The 19,803-nt window shown below is 47.1% G+C and overlaps 1 protein-coding gene across 1 annotated transcript in view; it reads left to right on the top strand.

Annotated features, from left to right (window-relative positions):
* The window catches only part of pxdc1b (PX domain containing 1b), a 67,731-nt gene that overhangs the window by 22,757 nt on the left and 25,171 nt on the right, over positions 1-19,803 (top strand). The window contains exon 4 of the mRNA XM_072283716.1: positions 12,450-12,561. Coding sequence (XP_072139817.1) covers positions 12,450-12,561 — 112 coding nt within the window. The remainder of the gene's footprint in view (positions 1-12,449; positions 12,562-19,803) is intronic.

Here is a 19,803-nt window from a genome sequence, read left to right on the forward strand (position 1 = left end):
CCAGATCTAGGTGCTACATTTTGGCAGGACTAGTCAAAATAGGACATGCATGGTAAATGGTAGGGTATTGAAGAATACAGTAGAACAGAGGGATCTAGGAATAATGGTGCATAGTTCCCTGAAGGTGGAATCTCATGTGGATAGGGTGGTGAAGAAAGCTTTTGGAATGCTGGCCTTTATAAATCGGAGCATTGAGTATAGGAGTTGGGATGTAATGTTAAAATTGTACAAGGCATTGGTAAGGCAAAATTTGGAGTATTGTGTACAGTTCTGGTCACCGAATTATAGGAAAGATGTCAACAAAATTGAGAGGATACAGAGAAGATTGACTAGAATGTTACCTGGGTTTCAGCACCTAAGTTACAGAGAAAGGTTGAACAAGTTGGGTCTTTATTCTTTGGAGCGTAGAAGGTCAAGGGGGGACTTGATGGAGGTGTTTAAAATTATGAGGGGGATAGATAGAGTTGATGTGGATAGGCTTTTTCCATTGAGAGTGGGGGAGATTCAAGCGAGAGGACATGAGTTGAGAGTTGGGGGCAAAAGTTTGGGGGTAACATGAGGGGGAACTTCTTTACTCAGAGAGTGGTAGCTGTGTGGAACAAGCTTCCAGCAGAAGTGGTAGAGGCAGGTTCGATGTTATCATTTAAAGTAAAATTGGATAGATATATGGACAGGAAAGGAATGGAGGGTTATGGGCTGAGTGCAGGTCGGTGGGACTAGGTGAGAGTAAGCGTTCGGCACGGACTAGAAGGGCTGAGATGGCCTGTTTCCGTGCTGAAATTGTTATATGGTTATATCTAGGCAAGGACAAGACATGGCTACAGGACAAGGATTGGCAACAGGACTGGACGAGGGAGCCCCAGTACCAAGCTGGGTGAGGTGCTTCTGGGCGGGGTGAGACACATGGACAGGACGAGAACACGAAGCCTTGACTTGGTCGAGGGAGAACAGGAACGCAGAGCCTTGGTCGAGGGAGAACAGAAATGTGGAACACAGAGCCAGGACCCCTCCTTGGGAACAGGACTTGGGGCCAGGGCTCTCCAAAGAGTCAGGACCCCTCCTAGGGAGCAGGACATAGGGCCGGGACTCATACACAGAACACTGAGAGACAGATCTCCACTCAAGGTGGCGGCAAATGGCCGGACCTACCCAGCGGAGGCGAGGGCACAAAGAGATGGTTCTCAACACAAGGTAGTGGCAAACGGCCGGACCTACCTAGCAATGGTGTGGACACAGACACAGTTCTCAACTTGAGGTAGCAGCAAACGGCCGGACCTACCTAGCGAAGGCAAGGACATAAAGAGACAGTTCCAAACAACGAAAGACATTTCCTTATCTAGACACAGCAAGGCCCCGATCTTGCCCTGGCGGCGTTACAGGCGAGGACACAGGCAAAGGTAGCAGGCGAGGCTACGGAAGGAAGGGGAAGGGGACAGTCCGGCAACTGAAGCTGAACCCAGGAGCTGTTTATGTAGCCAACCCAAAATGGGAATCATGTGCTTCAATTAAGGCACCAACAGAACAAGGGAAAACTGGAACACCTGGAATACGGATTGATGGACCAGACCGTGAACCGGAATACGGACTTTACAGACCGGATCATGACAGTTTCAATACCAGACCATGATGCAACTAGTCAATATGCTGTTTAGTTTTATATATCCTTTATATTGCCTCTCCTCATTCTTCCTGTCAAATGTGTAACCTCACACTTACCTGTGTGTAATTTTGAGCTATACATCAGTACATTCTACCAGTGCATTTACATTCAGCTCCAATCTATTACTATCCATAACAAGAGCAAATCTGCAGATGCTGGAAATCCAAGCAACACACAAAAAATGCTGGAAGAACTCAGCAGATCAGGCAGCATCTATGGAAAAAAGTCCATAAGACCATAAGACAACGGAGCAGAAGTAGGCCATTCGGCCCAGCGAGTCTGCTCTGCCATTTTATCATGAGCTGATCCATTTAATCCTATTTAGTCCCACTGCCCCGCCTTCTCACCATAACCTTTGATGCCCTGGCTACTCAGATACCTATCAATCTCTGCCTTAAATACACCCAATGACTTGGCCTCCACTGCTGCCCGTGGCAACAAATTCCATAGATTCACCACCCTCTGACTAAAAAAATTTCTTCGCATTTCTGTTCTGAAAGGGCGCCCTTCAATCCTGAAGTCACGCCCTCTCGTACTAGACTCCCCCATCATGGGAAACAACTTTGCCACATCCACTCTGTCCATGCCTTTTAACATTCAAAATGTTCCTATGAGGTCTCCCCTCATTCTTCTAAACTCCAAGGAATACAGTCCAAGAGCGGACAAACGTTCCTCATATGTTAACCCTCTCATTCCTGGAATCATTCTAGTGAATCTTCTCTGTACCCTCTCCAACGTCAGCACATCCTTTCTTAAATAAGGAGACCAAAACTGCCCACAGTACTCCAAGTGAGGTCTCACCAGCGCCTTATAGAGCCTCAACATCACATCCCTGCTCCTATACTCTATTCCTCTAGAAATGAATGCCAACATTGCATTTGCCTTCTTCACTACTGACTCAACCTGGAGGTTAACTTTAAGGGAATCCTGTACGAGGACTCCCAAGTCCCGTTGCATCTCAGAACTTTGAATTCTTTCCCCATTTAAATAATAGTCTGCCCGTTTATTTTTTCTGCCAAAGTGCATAACCATACACTTTCCAACATTGTACTTCATTTGCCACTTCTCTGCCCACTCTTCCAATCTATCCAAGTCTCTCTGCAGACTCTTCGTTTCCTCAGCACTACCGGCCCCTCCACCTATCTTCGTATCGCCGGCAAACTTAGCCACAAAGCCATCTATTCCATAATCCAAATCGTTGATGTACAATGTAAAAAGAAGCGGCCCCAACACGGACCCCTGTGGAACAGCACTGGTAACCGGCAGCCAACCAGAATAGGATCCCTTTATTCCCACTCTCTGTTTCCTGCCAATCAGCCAACTCTCTATCCACGTATGTAACTTTCCTGTAATTCCATGGGCTCTTATCTTGTTAAGTAGCCTCATGTGTGGCGCCTTGTCAAAGGCCTTCTGAAAATCCAAACATACAACATCCACTGCATCTCCCTTGTCTAGCCTACTGGTAATTTCCTCAAAAAATTGTAATAGGTTTGTCAGGCAGGATTTTCCTTTAAGGAATCCATGCTGAGTTCTGCCTATCTTGTCATATGCCTCCAGGTACTCTGTAACCTCATCCTTGACAATCGACTCCAACAACTTCCCAACCACCGAAGTCAAGCTAACAGGTCTATAATTTCCTTTTTGCTTCCTTGCCCCCTTCTTAAATAGCGGAGTGACATTTGCAATCTTCCAGTCTTCCGGAACCATGCCAGAATCTATCGATTTTTAAAAGATCATCGCTAATGCCTCCGCAATCTCCACAGCTACTTCCTTCAGAACACGCGGGTGCATTTCATCTGGTCCAGGAGATTTATCGACCTTTAGCCTATTCAGCTTCCTGAGTACTTTCTGTCATAATTGTGACTGCGCACACTTCTCTTCCCTGCCACCCTTGAGTGTCCGGTATCCTGCTGTCTTCCTCAGTGAAGACTGATGCAACATACTTGTTCAGTTCCTCTGCCATCTCCTCATCTCCCATTACAAGTTCTCCAGTATCATTTTCTATCAGTTCTATATCTACTCTCACCTGTCTTTTACTCTTTATATACTTGAAAAAGCTTTTAATATCCTCTTTGATATTATTTGCTAGTTTCCTTTCATAGTTAATCTTTTCTCTCTTAATGACCTTCTTGGTTTCCTTTTGTAAGGTTTTAAAAACTTCCCAATCCTCTGTCTTCCCACTAATTTTTGCTTCCTTGTATGCCCTCTCCTTTGCTTTAACTTTGGCTTTGACTTCTCTTGTCAACCACGGTTGCATCCTTTTTCCACTCGAAAATTTCTTCTTTTTTGGAATATACCTGTCTTGCACCTTCCTCACTTCTCGCATAAACTCCAGCCACTGCTGCTCTGCCGTCTTTCCCACCAGTGTCTCTTTCCAGTCAACTTTGGCCAGTTCCTCTCTCATGCCACTGTAATTTCCTTTACTCCACTGAAATACCGACACATCAGATTTCGGCTTCTCTTTTTCTAATTTCACAGTGAACTCAATCATGTTATGATCACTGCCTCCTAAGGGTTCCTTCACCTCAATCTCTCCAAGCACCTCCGGTTCATTACACAATACCCAATCCAGTAAAGCCGATCCCCTAGTGGGCTCAACAACAAGCTGTTCTAAAAAGCAATCTTGCAGACATTCTACAAATTCTCTCCCTTGAGATCCAGTGCCGACCTGATTTTTCCAATCTACTCGCATGTTAAAATCCCCCACAATTATCATAACACTGCCCTTCTGACAAGCCTTTTCCATTTCCTGTTGTAATTTGTAGTCCACATCCCTGCAGCTTTTTGGAGGCCTATAAATAACTGCCATCAAGGTCCTTTTACCCCTGCTATTCCTTAGCTCAACCCATAAAGATTCTGCACCTTCTGATCCTATATCACCTCTTTCTAATGATTTAATATCATTTCTTACCAATAAAGCCATGCCTCCCCCTCTGCCTACCTTCCTATCCTTCCGATACACCGTGTATCCTTGGACGTTCAGCTCCCAGAGACATGCATCCTTTAGCCAGGTCTCAGTGATGGCCACAATATCATACCTGCCAATCTGTAGCTGTACAACAAGGTCATCCACCTTATTCCTTATGCTGCGTGCATTTAAGTACAACACCTTAAGACCAGTATTTGATACTTTTTGCTTTGATTTCACTGCAACTTTTTTGGACTGAGAACTTCCATCAGGACTGGAAAAAAGAGATGAGAAGGTGGGAGGAGGGGAGGAAGGGACGAAGAATTACATCGCAGTAGATAGGTGAAACCGAGAGAGGGAGAGGTGTGAACTGGGAAGTCGATTGGTGAAAGAGATGAAGGGCGAATCTGACGGGAGAGGACAGAAGACCATGGAGGAACTGGAAGGGGGAGGTGTTAGGCAAGTAAGGAGATAAGGTGAGAGAGGGAAAAGGGGATGGGGAATGGGGAATGGTGAACGGAGAGGGGGGGCAATTACTGGAAGATTGAGAAATCGATGTTCATGCCATCAGGTTGGAGGCTACCCAGACAGTATAAGGTGTTGCTCCTCCAACCTGAGTGTGGCCTCATTCTGGCAAATACAGGAGGCCAAAGACTGGCATGTTGGAATGGGAATGTGAAGTAGAATTGAAAGGGGTGGCCACTGGGAGATCCCGTTTTTTCTGGTAGATGGAGCGTAGGTCCTCAGCAAAGCAGTCTCCCATTCTACATCAGGTCTCGGCGATATACAGGAGGTCACACCAGGAGCACTGGATACAGTAGATGGCCCCAACAGACTCACCGGTGAAGGGTCGTTTCACTTGTTTGGGGCCCTGAATGGTAGTCATGGAGGAGACGTAGGGCAGCTGTAGCACTTGTTCCGTTTGCAAAGATAAGTACCAGGAGGGAGATCAGTTGGGAGGAACAAATGGGCAAGGGAATCACGTAGGGAGCGATCCCTGCGGAAAGCAGAATGTGGGGAGGGGAGGGAAAGATGTGCTTTATAGAGGGACCCCTTGGAGGCAGCCGAAGTTATTGAATTATGTGCTGGGTGCGGAGGCTGGTGGGGTGGTGGGTGAGGACAAGAGGAACCCTATCCCTAGTAGGGTGGCAGGTGGATGGGGTGAGGGCAGACATGCTCGAAATGGAAGAGACATGGTTGAGACCACATTGATGGTGAAGGAAGGGAAGCCTCTTTCTTGGAAGAAGGAGGACATCTCATTAGTTCTGGAATGAAAAGCCTCATCCTGAGAGCAGATACAGTGGAAATGGAGAAACTGAGAGAAGGGGATGGCATTTTTACAAGTGACAGGGTGGGAAGATGTATGGTCCAAGTAGCTGTAAAAAATGAGTTGATTTATGAAAGGTGTCAGTAGGTAAGCTGTCTCCAGAGATGGAGACAGTGAGATTGAGAAAGGGGAGGGAAGTGTTCGTAATGAACCAGGTGAATTTGAGGCCAGGGTGGAAGTTGATGAAGTCGACGAGCTCAGCATGCGTGCAGAAGGCAGCACCAATGCAGTTATCAGTGTAGCGAAAAAAGAGTTGGGGAGTGATGCCAGTGTAGGCTTGGAACAGACTGTTCCACATAACCAACAAAAAGGCAGGCATAGCTGGGACCCATGCGAGTGCCCATAGCTACACCTTTAGTTCGAAGGAAGTGTCACTATCACTATTGATGTTTCTCCGGGTGACCATTACTCCTCAGCCAGATTATTATTTCTTAAATCTTTCCCACCAGCAGGTCTTTTGTTTATTACATAAGGTTTCCTTTTAATTGTTTTGAAGTGCATCATAGTGCTTTCATGGTAGATGTTACATTATATAGCTGCTATTCTGTCTTGCAGTTAGACTCTTGAAGGATGATGGGGTGGATAGTCTTCCCTCAAGGCAGGGAACCCCAAAACTTGTCAATCTTTACCATAACAGAAATGTTGGAAAGTGTAGCAGCAAAACTATTAGCTTTTAAAAAAAAATCCAGGATATCTTTCATGGTGATTGTCGTAGAGCATGTAAATTGCCCATTCACCCCATCTCCTCCACTCTGACCGTATTCAGACCGTCTCCTCCACTCTGACCATATTCAGACCATCTCCTCCACTCTGACCATATTCAGCCCGTCTCCTCCACTCCGACCGTATTCATCCCACTGCGTCCACTCCGATCATATTCACCCCGTCGCAAGGATCAACACCTAGAATTATGATACTGTAGCCATTACTGAGACTTGGAAAGAGGAGGGGCAGAACTGGCAGCTTAGTATTCCGGGGTTGTGCTGTTTCAGACATGACAGAGCAGGAGGGATTGAAAGAGGAGGGTGGCATTACTAGTCAGGGAAAATGACACGGCATTCCTCAATCAGGACAGACTGGAGAACTTGACTACTGAGGCGTTATGGGTGGAAATGAGAAATAAAAAAGGTATGACCATGTTAATGGGGCTATATTACAGACCACCAAACAGTTCTAGGGGAACAGATTTATAAAGAGATCCCAGACTGTTGCAAGAAACACATGGTTGTTGTAGTAGGTAATTTTAACCTTCCACAAGGTTGAACTGGGAATCACATACTGTAAAAGAACTAGGTAGGACAGAGTTTGTCAAAAGTATTTAGGGAAGTTTCCTTCATCAGTATGCAGAAGTCCCAATGAGAGAGCATTTGATACTGGATCTGCTATTAGGCAATGAGACACGGCAGGTGACAGACGTTTGTGAAAGGAAACATTTTGCATCCAGAGACCACAATGCCATTAGTTTCAAAGTAAATATGCAAGGAAATAGTTCTGGTCTATGGATTGAGGTTCTAAATTGGAGAAAGGTCAATTTTGATGGTATCAGGAATAATCTGGCAAGTGTGGATTGGGACAGGCAAAGGTGAATTTGGGAAGTGGGAGCCTTCCAAAGCAAAATTTTGAGAGTGCAAAGCTTGTATATTCCTGTAAAAATAAAGGGTAAAGATAACAAGTGTAGGGGAACTTGGCTTTCAAAAGATATTGAGGCCCTGGTTAAGAGAAAAAAGGTGTGTAGCAGGTATAGGTAAGTAGGAACAAATGAGATGCTTATGGAGTACAGGGAATGCAAGAGAACACTTAAGAAATAAATCAGGAAGGCTAAAAGAAGGCATAAATTTGCTCTAGCAGACAAGGTGAAGGAGAATCCTAAGAGATCCTACAGGTATGTTGAGAGCAAAAGGATTGTAAGGGACAAAACTGGTCCTCTGCAAGACCAGATTAGTAATCTGTGTGTGGAGCCAAAAGAGATGAGGGAGATCATAAATTAATTTTTACACCTGTATTTCCTTGGGAAATGAACACAGAGTCTATAGAAGTGAGGCAAAATACCATCAACTTCATGGACCATGTACAGATTACAGAGGAGGATATGTTTACTACCCTGAGGCAAATCAGGGTGGATAAATCCCCAGGGTCTGACAAGTTCTTCCCTTGGATGCTATGGAAGGCAAGTGCAGATATTGCCAGGGCCCTAGCAGAGGTATTTAAATCATCCTTAGTGACAGGAGAGGTGTCAGAGATTGGAGGATAGCTAATTTTGTTCCACTGTTTAAAAGAGACTCTAAACAGAAACCAGGAAGTTATGGGCTGGTGAATTTGACATCAGTTGTGGGAAGAGTTATTGGAGGTATTCTAAGGGACCAGATATATAAGTATTTGGATAGACATGGACTGATTAAGGATAGTCAGTATGACTTCATGCATGGTAGGTCATGTCTAACCAATCTTACAGGGTTTTTTGAGGAAGTTACCAGAAAAGTGGATGAAGGCAAGGCAGTGGATGACTTTAGTGAGGCACTTGACAAGGTCCTGCATGAGAGGCTGGTCAGGAAGGTTCAGTCACTTATCATTCAGGATAAGGTAGTAAATTAAATTAGACACTGGCTTTGCTGGAAAAGCCAGGGAGTGGCAGTAGAGAGTTGCCTCTCTGACTGGTGTCCTGTGATTAGACGTATGCCACAGGGATCAGTGTTGTTTGTCATCTCTATCAATGATCTGGATGATAATGTGATTAGCTGGATCAGCAATTTCGGAGGTGAGATCAAGATTGGGGGTGTGGTGGACAGTGAGGAAGGCTATCATGGCTTGCAGAGGGATCTGGATCAGCTGGAAAAATGGACTGAAAAATGGCAAATGGAATTTAATGCAGACAAGAGTGAAGTGTTGTTCTCCAGTAGGACCAACCAGGGTAGGCCTTACACAATGAACAGTATGGTATTGAGGAGTGTGGTAGAACAAAAGGATCTCGGTATACAGGCGCATAATTCGTTGAAAGTGGTGTCACAGATAGATAGGGTCATAAAGAAAGCTTTTGACACGTTGGCCCTCTTAAGTTGTATAAGATATTGGTGAGGCCTAATTTGGAATATCGTATGCAGTTTTGGTCACCTACCTACAGGAAAGATGTAAACGAGGTTGCAAAATTGCAGAGAAATTTTTCAAAGGTGTTGCTGGGTCTGGAATACAGGAGTTATAAGGAAAGATTGAATAGGTTAGGACTATATTCCTTAGAATATAGATGATTGAGAGGAGATTTGATAGAGATATACAAAATTATAAGGGGTCTAGGATAGCACATATTTAAACAGGCTTTTTCCACTGAGGTTGGGTGGGACTGCAACTAGAGTTCAGGGGTTAAGGGTGAAATGTGAAAAGTTTAAGGGGAACATGAAGGGAAACTTCTTCACTCAGAGGGTCATGAAAGTGTGGGAAAGTGTGGAATGAGCTGACAGCACAAGTGGTCCATTCGAGCCTGATTTCGGCATTGAGGAGAAGTTTGGATAGGTACATGGATGATAGGGATATGGAGGGCTATGGTCCCAGTGCAGGTCATTGGGAGTTGGTAGATTAAATTGTTTTGGCATGGACTTGATGGGCCAAAGGGCCTGTTTCTGTGTTGTTCTTCTCTAAGACTCTGTGACTATATTGTTGCTATTACAGTGAAAGTGACAATAGGTGAAGGTGGACAATTAGGTGCAAAGGTCAATTTTGAGTAGATTGTGAGGTCGAGAGTCCATTTATTGTACTAAGGGACAGTTCAATTGTCTCATAACAGTGTGATAGCAAATGTTCTTGAGCTAGATGATGCACGTTCTCAAGGTTTTGTATCTTCTGCCTAATGGGCAGGGGGAGAAGAGAAAATGTCCATATTGAGTGGGATCTTTGATATGTTGCCTATTTTCCCAAAACAGCAGAAAAGGTAGACAAGAGTTCATGCAGAGGAGACTGCTTTTTGAGATGGACTTAGATGTGTCTACAATTATCTGCAATTTCTTCCTATTCTGGGTGGAGCAGCTGCCGGATAGAATGCTTTCTATGGTGCATCTATAAAAATTGGTGAGTCATTGGGGATTATAGAAAAATTCCTTAGCCTTTTGAGGAAGTAGAGGCACTGGAGTGCTTTTTTGGCCAAAGCATCTATGTGGCTGCACCAGTTTCGTTACAAGAGGAAAGAATTCAGAAAGAAAGTGCCAGCTTCCTCCAGCAATGACCTGTTACGATGATAACGTCGACTCAGACCAGAAAGGCCGGCATTGGGCATTTTCATGCCTTACAAGGCGCAGTTGGAAAGGCTGTGTGGGGCACCACTCCTGTTAACAGTGCAAACCACAGACTGTAGCTAGGAGCTTCCTGGCACTGAGGCTGAAACCACAAGGGTAGGGGAAGTGACAAAAGGAGGAATCGAAGAGCCTCTGGTTCTGCTCTGGCTGGGACGTGGAGATCCCTGCACAGTGATTCACACCGTTGTGTAAAGTAGTGAGGGAGGTGTCGGGGGAGCGGGTCCGGCAAAGTGTTTAACCCAGAGACTGATGGGGTCAGGGCTGAGGGGGAGCACATCAGTGGCTGGCTGAAACCCATCCAACAAACAACAAACAATCTGCTGGAGAAATTCAGTAGGTTGTACAGCATCTGTGGGAGGAAAGGAATTTAAAATCCTCTGTCGGGGCTCAAAACATTGACAGTTCCTGTCCTCCAACAAACCTGAACTGGACTTCCCTTGACAAGGGGAAGTGAAGCAAGAGAGGGCAGGCAGAAGGGAGCAGGCTGGTGTGGGTGAGAGGTAGGGAGCAGTCAGGGAGAATGGGAGAGAATAGAGGGAACATGCAGGGGCCAGACCTCCTCCCCACCCTCTGTAACTCAGCCTAAGTCTGAAAGGAGGGGGCACTGCACGAGGCTTGTTGTGGAAGAGGCTGTGTACTGGCAGGGAGAGACTTGCACATTCATCTCTCCTTTTCAGAAGATTGCTAGCCAGCGCTGGAAGCTGAAAGTGAGAGCGACAAGCACTACCCACTACACTACTGCACTAGACGCGTCACAACAACCATTTTGACACCAACCATCACTTTCAAAGTCAATATGCAAGGAGATAGATCTGGTCTGCAGGTTAAGATTCTAACTTGGAGAAAGGCCGATGTTGATGGTATCAGGAATGATCTGGCAAGTGTGGATTGGGACATGTTGTTTTCTGGCAAAGGAGAACTTGGAAAGTGGGAAACCTTCAAAAACGAAATTTTGAGAGTACAAAGCTTATATGTCCCTGTCAGAGTAAAAGGTAAAAGATACCAAATGTAGGGAACCTTGGCTTTCAAAAGATATTGAGGCCCTGGTTAAGAGAAAAAAGGAGGCGCGTAGCAGTTATGGACAAGTAGGAACAAATGAGGTGCTTATGGAGTACAGGGAATGCAAGAGAACACTTAAGAAAGAAATCAGAAGGCATGAAGTTCACCAGCACACAAGTTGAAGGAGAATCATAAGGGATTCTCTAGGTATATTAACAGCAAAAGGTTTGCAAGGGACAAAATTGGTCCTCTGGAAGACCAGAATGGTAATCCATGTGTGGAGCCAAAACAGATGGGAGAGATCTTAAATGCATTCTTTGCATCTGTATTTACTAAGGAGATGGACACAGAGTCTATAACGGTGAGGCAAAGTAGCATCAACTTCATGGACCATGTGCAGGTTACAGAGGAGACCCATGTGAGCCCGATTTCAATGTTTAAGAGAAGTGTGGATAGGTACAGTACATGGATAGTAGGGGTATGGAGGGCTATGTTGCTGGTGCTGGTGGATGGGAGTAGGCAGATTAAATAGGTTCGACATGGACTAGATGGGCCGAAGGGTCTGTATTTGTGTTGTGCTTCTCTATGACTCTGTGGCTGTATTGTTACTATTACAGAGAAAGTGGCAGTAGGTGAAGGTAGACAACAAGGGGCAAAGGCCAATTTGGGTAGATTGTGAGGTCGCGAGTCCATTTTATTATACTAAGGGGCTGTTCAATTGTCTCATAACAGTGTGATAGCAAATATCCTTGAGCTAGATGATGCATGTTCTCAAGGTTTTGTATCATAAAACATTGAGAGTCCCTGTCCTCTAACAAATCTAAACTGGCATTCCCTTGTCAAGGGGAATGAAGCAAGAGAGGGCAGGCTGAAGGGAACAGTGTGGTGTGGGTGAGAGATAGGGAGGAGAATGGGAGAGGGAGTGAGAGAACAGAGGGAACATGTCAGCAGAGAGAATGGGGGCAGGAGAGGAGGAGGGTAGAGAGAATATGGGTAGAAAGAGAATATTTGGACATGGGAGGAGTTGAAAGGGCTGGAAGCCTGAGAGATGGGGTAGGAAGGAACTACTGGGACCCAGGAGAATATTGTGAGGTGTGGTTACCCATCTGAGGCTGGGTAGGGGTCTGGCCTTCCTCGGTGCAAGCCATGCATTGAGCCAGGGCAACCTGGCCTGACACTGGGGACCAGCCGTGTTCCCTGGCATTGAAGCCGTTAGTTGGTACAGTACTCCTCTGAAACAACCCAGCACTGTGTGCATTCTCACTCTCTCCACAGAAATCATGCGGTCAAATGGATTTTGCTTGGCAAACACAGAAACAGTCGTCTTCGACCAAGGGATTCCTAATGGCAAGGAACAACAACCGGCTGCAGACCCCGTGGAGAAAATGTGAGTACATCCTTGCTCCACTGTAGGCTGCATCGTGGCATGTTCTACCAGACTAATTGTGGGATGCTGGAGAGACAGTAGTCTTACAGTAGGCTATAATCAAGTGCAGACATGCACTCAGTATGGATGTCACCACAGGCTGCATGGGTTGGTTATAGAGCTCGGCCCCACATGTCCCTGTCTCTACAGAGCTGCAGAATGCTGGAACAGACTCTTTGGTCAATCTACAGTAATCCCATTTGCCTGCATTAGTTCTGCATGTCTTACCTCAGAGTAGATCAAGTTGTCATATACACAATGAAATACTGTACCTTGCTCCTGTGAAGATCACAGAGCAGTGTTGATGGTCACAATAAAAACAGCAACAACAACCACAAAACACCCGAATGGCACAAAGATTGCATTGTAGTACAAAAGGTTATGTTAGTGATACTGAGAGGAGTCCAAGAATGTGGCAGCACCACTGGGAAGGGGATGCAAACGAGGAAGTTGATATAGCAGTGAAGAAGAAGCTGTTTTGGAGTCTGAACATCCAGGCTTTCAAGCCCAGGGCAGAGAAGAGAGGAACGGGAATGGCCAGGGTGGTGGGCATCTTCATCGTTGAATTACTATTCCTGTTTAAAATAGCCCACAGTTTAAATGACTAGCAAGGTGAGTCATGCAAGGTTAATTTTATTTATCCATTTATTGAGATACAGTGCAGAATACGCTGTTCGGCTCTTTGAGACACACACTACCAGCAACCCTCTAATTTAATCCTAGCCTTATCATGATATAATTTACACTCTTTGGGCTGTGGGAGGAAACCGGAACACCCGGAGAAAACCTACACGGTCACAGGGAGAACTACAAGCTCCTTACAGGTAGCAGCTGGAATCGAACTTGGGTCGCTGGAACTGTAAACCGTTGTGCTGACCACTACGCTACCGCTTCCGGAACAGAAATGCCAAATAAGGTTAAGGTGAAGGGAGTAAAATTTAAGGAAGCTATCTGAGGTTTTTTTTTAAAGAGATTGTGTTAGGTGCTAGGAACATGCTACCAGGATTGGTGCTGGTGGCAGACATGATAACACAGTTCAGAGATGTTTAGGCGCATGAGAACACAGGAAATGAAGGGAAATGGATCATATTCTGATGGAAAGATTTAGTTTAATCTTTGGGGTCAACACGTACACGATGGGCCAAAGGGCCTGTCCTGCGCTGTACTGTTTGATGTTCTGTAATTACTACTACTACGTCGACTCAGGCCTAGGGGGCCGGCGTCGGCACGATGTTCTGTAATTAGGTGGGCTGAACTGATTAGTGGCAGTGGGGATTGATCTGAATTGTGCATTGTTGAGCAGAATTTGAGGAAGGAGGGGCTCTGTAGATCATGCATTTAAATTGGTGGATCATGCTGGGACAATTGGAGGCCCCCTTCCTCAAAGCTCCACAGACCCAGCTCAGTGCGGCTTGTACAGAGTTTGCAAATTCCTCCTGTGACTCTGTGAGTTTCCCTCACGTTCCAGAGGGCTGGCAGGTTAAATTACCCCTACCTACCAGTGAGGTAAAGGACAGGGGAGTGAGAGGAGGTTACGGAGGAAATGGGACTGAGAGGATGGAGGGGAGAGAGAGGAGGTTATGGAGGAAGTGGGACTGAGGGGATAAAAGGGAGAGAGGAGGTTATGGAGGAAGTGGGACTAAGGGGATGGAGGGGAGAGGGAGGAGGTTATGTTGGAAGTGGGACTGAGGGGATGGAGGGAGAGAGGAGGTTACGGAGGAAGGGGGACTGAGGGGATGGAGGGGAGAGAGGAGGTTATGGAGGGACTGGGACTGAGTGGATGGAAGGGAGAGAGGAGGTTACGGAGGGAGTGGGACTGAGGGGATGGAGGGGGAGAGAGGAGGCTACAGAGGAAGTGGGATTGAGGGGATGGAGGGGAGAGGGAGGAGGTTATGTTGGAAGTGGGACTGAGGGGATGGAAGGGAGAGAGGAGGTTACGGAGGGAGTGGGACTGAGGGGATGGAGGGGAGAGAGGAGGTTATGGAGGGACTGGGACTGAGTGGATGGAAGGGAGAGAGGAGGTTACGGAGGGAGTGGGACTGAGGGGATGGAGGAGACAGGAGGTTATGGAGGAAGTGGGACTGAGGAGATGGAGGGGAGAGAGGAGGTTACGGAGGAAGGGGGACTGAGGGGATGGAGGGGAGAGAGGAGGTTACGGAGGAAGGGGGACTGAGGGGATGGAGGGGAGAGAGGAGGTTATGGAGGAAGTGGGACTGAGGGGATGGAGGGGAGAGAGGAGGTTACGGAGGGAGTAGGACTGAGGGGATGGAGGGGAGAGAGAGAGGAGGTTACAGAGTGACTGGGACTGAGGGGATGGAGGGGACAGAGAAGAGGATACGGAGGGACTGGGACTGAGTGGATGGAAGGGAGAGAGGAGGTTACGGAGGAAGTGGGACTGAGGGGATGGAGGGGAGAGAGAGAGAGGAGGTTACAGAGTGACTGGGACTGAGGGGATGGAGGGGACAGAGAAGAGGATACGGAGAGACTGGGACTGAGTGGATGGAAGGGAGAGAGGAGGTTACGGAGGAAGTGGGACTGAGAGGATGAAGGGGAGAGAGAGGAGGTTACGTTGGAAGTGGGACTGAGGGGAGAGAGGAGGTTACGGAGGAAGTGGGACTGAGGGGATGGAGGGGAGAGAGAGGTTATGTTGGAAGTGGGACCGAGGGGATGGACGGGAGAGAGAAGGTTATGGAGAGGAAGTGGGACTGAGGGGATGGAGGGGAGTGAGGAGGTTACGGAGGGAGTGGGACTGAGGGGATGGAGGGGAGAGAGGAGGTTACGGAGGAAGTGGGACTGAGGGGATGGAGGGGGAGAGAGGAAGTTATGGAGGAAGTGGGACTGAGGGAGTGGAGGGGAGAGGGAGGAGGTTATGTTGGAAGTGGGACTGAGGGAGTGGAGGGGAGAGGGAGAGGGAGGAGGTTATGTTGGAAGTGGGGTTGAGGGGATGGAGGGGAGAGAGGAGGTTATGGAGAGGAAGTGGGACTGAGGGGATGGAGGGGAGAGGGAGGAGGTTATGTTGGAAGTGGGACTGAGGGGATGGAGGGGAGAGAGGAGGTTACGGAGGGAGTGGGACTGAGGGGATGGAGGGGAGAGAGGAGGTTACGGAGGAAGTGGGATTGAGTGGATGGAGGGGAGAGAGGAGGTTATGGAGGAAGTGGGACTGAGTGGATGGAGGGGGAGAGAGGAGGTTATGGAGGAAGTGGGATTGAGTGGATGGAGGGGAGAGAGGAGGTTATGGAGGAAGTGGGACTGAGGGGATGGAGGGGGAGAGAGGAGGTTACGGAGGGAGTGTGACTGAGGGGATGGAGGGGGAGAGAGGAGGTTACGTTGGAAGTGTGACTGAGGGGATGGAGGGGAGAGAGGAGGTTATGTAGGAAGTGGGACTGAGGGGATGGAGGGGAGAGAGAGGAGGTTATGTTGGAAGTGGGACTGAGGGGAGAGAGGAGGTTACGGAGGAAGTGGGACTGAGGGGATGGAGGGGAGAGAGAGAGGAGGTTACAGAGTGACTGGGACTGAGGGGATGGAGGGGAGAGAGAGGAGGTTACATTGGAAGTGGGACTGAGGGGATGGAGGGGAGAGAGGTTACAGAGGGAGTGGGACTGAGGGGATGGAGGGGGAGAGAGGAGGTTACGGAGGGAGTGGGACTGAGGGGATGGAGGGGAGAGAGAGGAGGTTACGTTGGAAGTGGGACTGAGGGGATGGAGGGGAGAGAGAGAGGAGGTTACAGAGTGACTGGGACTGAGGGGATGGAGGGGAGAGAGGAGGTTACATTGGAAGTGGGACTGACGGGATGGAAGGGAGAGAGGAGGTTACGGAGGAAGTGGGACTGAGGGGAGAGAGAGGAGGTTATGTTGGAAGTGGGACTGAGGGGATGGAGGGGAGACAGGAGGTTATGGAGAGGAAGTGGGACTGAGGGGATGGAGGGGAGAGAGGAGGTTATGGAGGGAGTGGGACTGAGGGGATGGAGGGGGATAGAGGAGGTTACGGAGGGAGTGGGACTGAGGGGATGGAGGGGGAGAGAGGAGGTTATGGAGGAAGTGGAATTGAGTGGATGGAGGGAGTGAGAGGAGGTTACGGAGGAAGTGGGACTGAGGGGATGGAGGGGAGAGAGGTGGTTACGGAGGGAGTGGGACTGAGGGATGGAGGGGAGAGAGAGGATGTTATTGAGGATGTGGAACTGAGGGTATCACTCATAGGACTGACATAGATAGAGTGGCTTGTGTCTCTGTTGTAAGAAGGTGTAGTTCTGGGGCGTGTTGAAATGTAGGGAGGGCAGTGGAACACAGAATAATACAGCACAGAAACAGTCTCTTCAGCTCATGAAGTTGCACCGAACCAATTAAACGAGTAATCACCTCTCCAAACACAACTTCCATGCCCATTCTGTACATATTCATGCACCTAACGAAGAAGCCCCTTTAATGCCTCTACTACCCAGCCCCAGCTCCGGCTGCACATTCCAGACACCTACTGCTACTGTGTAAAATAAAACTTTCACCCTCACCTTAAATGTGTGTCCTCTAATATTAGATATTTTGATCCAAACTGTAATTCTTTTTTCTGATGAAGGCTCCTGGCTGGAAAACTCAACCATTCACTTCCCTCCACTGGTGCTGCCAGAGCTGCAGAGTTCCTCCAGCATTTTGTGTGTTTCTCCAATTGTGCTCTTTCCTTGAAAGTAGAGCGTAAATAGCTTTTCTTGTAAATGTGCTTATATGATGCTTTGTGCCTGTCATGCTCTGTGAGTAAGCTTTTCATTGCACTTGTGCATATCACAATAAGTTCCAGTTCCAATTTGTTGCCATACAACGAAATGAAACATCAACCCTCTGGGTCAGGGTGCAAAACTCAGTAAATATAGTCACAGAAAATATGAGCACAAGTCTCTGAGTGGCATGGCCTGAATCTTGACAAGTTGACGTAACGTGTGAGGTGCATGTTTATCTCGACAGTGTAATGATACTGGAACTAAAACATGCAGTCATATGAATGTGAAACAGCAACAATAAAAGGTGAAGAGTGTGTCTGTGAGTTGCGGAGTGTGGGGAGTGGGGGGAGGTGGGAGGGCGTTCACACAGGGTGTTCGTGTGTGCCTGATGGCCGCAAGGTGTAGAAATCTAACTGGCTGTTGGAAGAAGCTGTTACCCAGCCTTACAGTTCTGGTTCATATGCTGCAATACCTTCAGCCCGACAGCAGAGGTCAAGGAGGCTGGGGGAAGGATGAATGGGAGGGGCCTTTGACAAGGCTGAAGGAGTGTGTATGCAGCACTCCTGAATGGGGGTGAGGGAGAGATGTCCCCAGCAGGCCTCATCATCCATTGCAGGGTCTTGCGATCTGATGCTTAGCAATCCCCATAGCAGACAGTAATGCAGCTGGTCACTGCTTTTGACCTTGACCCTGGGAAAAAGATGACAACTGTCTACTCTATCAATGCCTCTAGGAACCTTATAAACTTCTATCACATTCCCCTCAGCCTCCAACACTCCAGACAAAACAACCCCAGTTGTCCAACCGCTCCCTCTCCGACATACCCTTTAAACCAGGCAGTACCCTGGTAAACCTCTTCTGCACTCTCTCCCAAACCCCCTCAAATGAGCCACTCGGAATCAGGTGTGGCCTAAATGGAGTTTTACTGGAAGCTCTGGTGCAATCAGTTCCACCACTAGCAACAGCCATTAATAGAGTCAGACATAAGACCGCCATTGCTAGAAGCTGGAACAAAAGGAAACTGCTGGAGGAAGTCAGCAGGTGCGGTGGCCATCATTTGGAGATGAGACCTTTCATCAGAACTGCCAGTGTAGAGCATTGGTGCTCAACCTTGTTCTGCTTGTGTTCCTGTGTGTGACTTTCATTTCCACACTCCATAGTCTCCATTGTTGCTAAAGAGTTTCTTTGGTCGACTGTACTAATTATTCTAATATACAGTCAATATTTATGTTTTAACAGACTACAGGTATTATGATATGTTAAATATAATGTTATGGGTGTAAATGAATAATAAAACTATTCCAAAGCTCTTAAACGGACACTATTTATAATATATATAATATTCTTCCAACCAGCAACAAAAAAACACATTGTTACTTTGGGTATTTAGTGAGGTATTTGCAACTGATACAAACTAGTAAATCTGTGAGTATCAGATTGAAACTTGGTTAACAATTATTGAAGATCACCTCTTTAGAATATAGAACAGTACAATACAGAAACGGGTCATTCAGCCCACAATGTTGTGCTAAACCAGCAAAAAAAACAAATCCAAAACATCCAAACACTAATCCCTCCTATGGATATGGATATGTCCATATCCCTCCATCTTCCTCACATCTATGTGCCTGTCCAAACACCTCTTAAGACCCTCTAATGTCTTTGCCTCTACCACCATAGCAGGCAGCACATTCCAGGTATCCACCATTCTGAGAAAAACAGCTTACCCCTCACATCCCCTTTGAACCTACCCCCTCTTACCTTCAATGCATGCCCTTTGGTATTAGACATTTTAACCCTGGGTCCACTCTATTTATGCCCCTCGTAATCTTATAAACCTCTTTCAGATTTCCCCTCAGCCTCCAGAGAAAACAACCAAAGTTTATCCAGTCTCTCATGATAGCACATGCCTTCTAAACCAGGCAGCATCCTGGTAAACCTCCTCTGCGCTCTCTACAAAGCCTCAAGATCCTTCCTATAATTGCATGCAATAATCCAAATGTGACCTAACCAGAGTTTTATAAAGTTAGAAACATAGAAAACCTACAGCACAATACAGGCCATTCGGCCCACAATGCTGTGCCAAACATGTCCTTACTTTAGAAATTACCTAGGGTTGCCCATAGCCCTCTATTTTTCAAAGCTCCATGTAACTATCCAAAAGTCTCTTAAAAGACCCTATCGTATCCGTCTCCACCACTGTCGCTGGCAGCCTATTCCATGCACTTGCCACTGTCTACGTAAAAAAAACTTGCCCCTAACACCACTCATCCTCCATCGCTCCAAGGAGAAAAGGCCAAGTTCACGCAACCTATTCTCATAAGGCATGCTCCCCAATCCGGGCAATATCCTTGTAAATCTCTTCTGCACCCTTTCTATGGTTTCCACATCCTTCCTGTAGTGAGGCGACCAGAACTGAGCACAGTACCCCAAGTGGGGTCTGATCAGGGTGCTATGTAGCTGTAACATTACCTCTCGGCTCCTAAATTCAATCC

Source organism: Mobula birostris, chromosome 19 (assembly GCF_030028105.1).
Source record: "Mobula birostris isolate sMobBir1 chromosome 19, sMobBir1.hap1, whole genome shotgun sequence".
Classification (NCBI taxonomy): Eukaryota; Metazoa; Chordata; class Chondrichthyes; order Myliobatiformes; family Myliobatidae; genus Mobula; species Mobula birostris.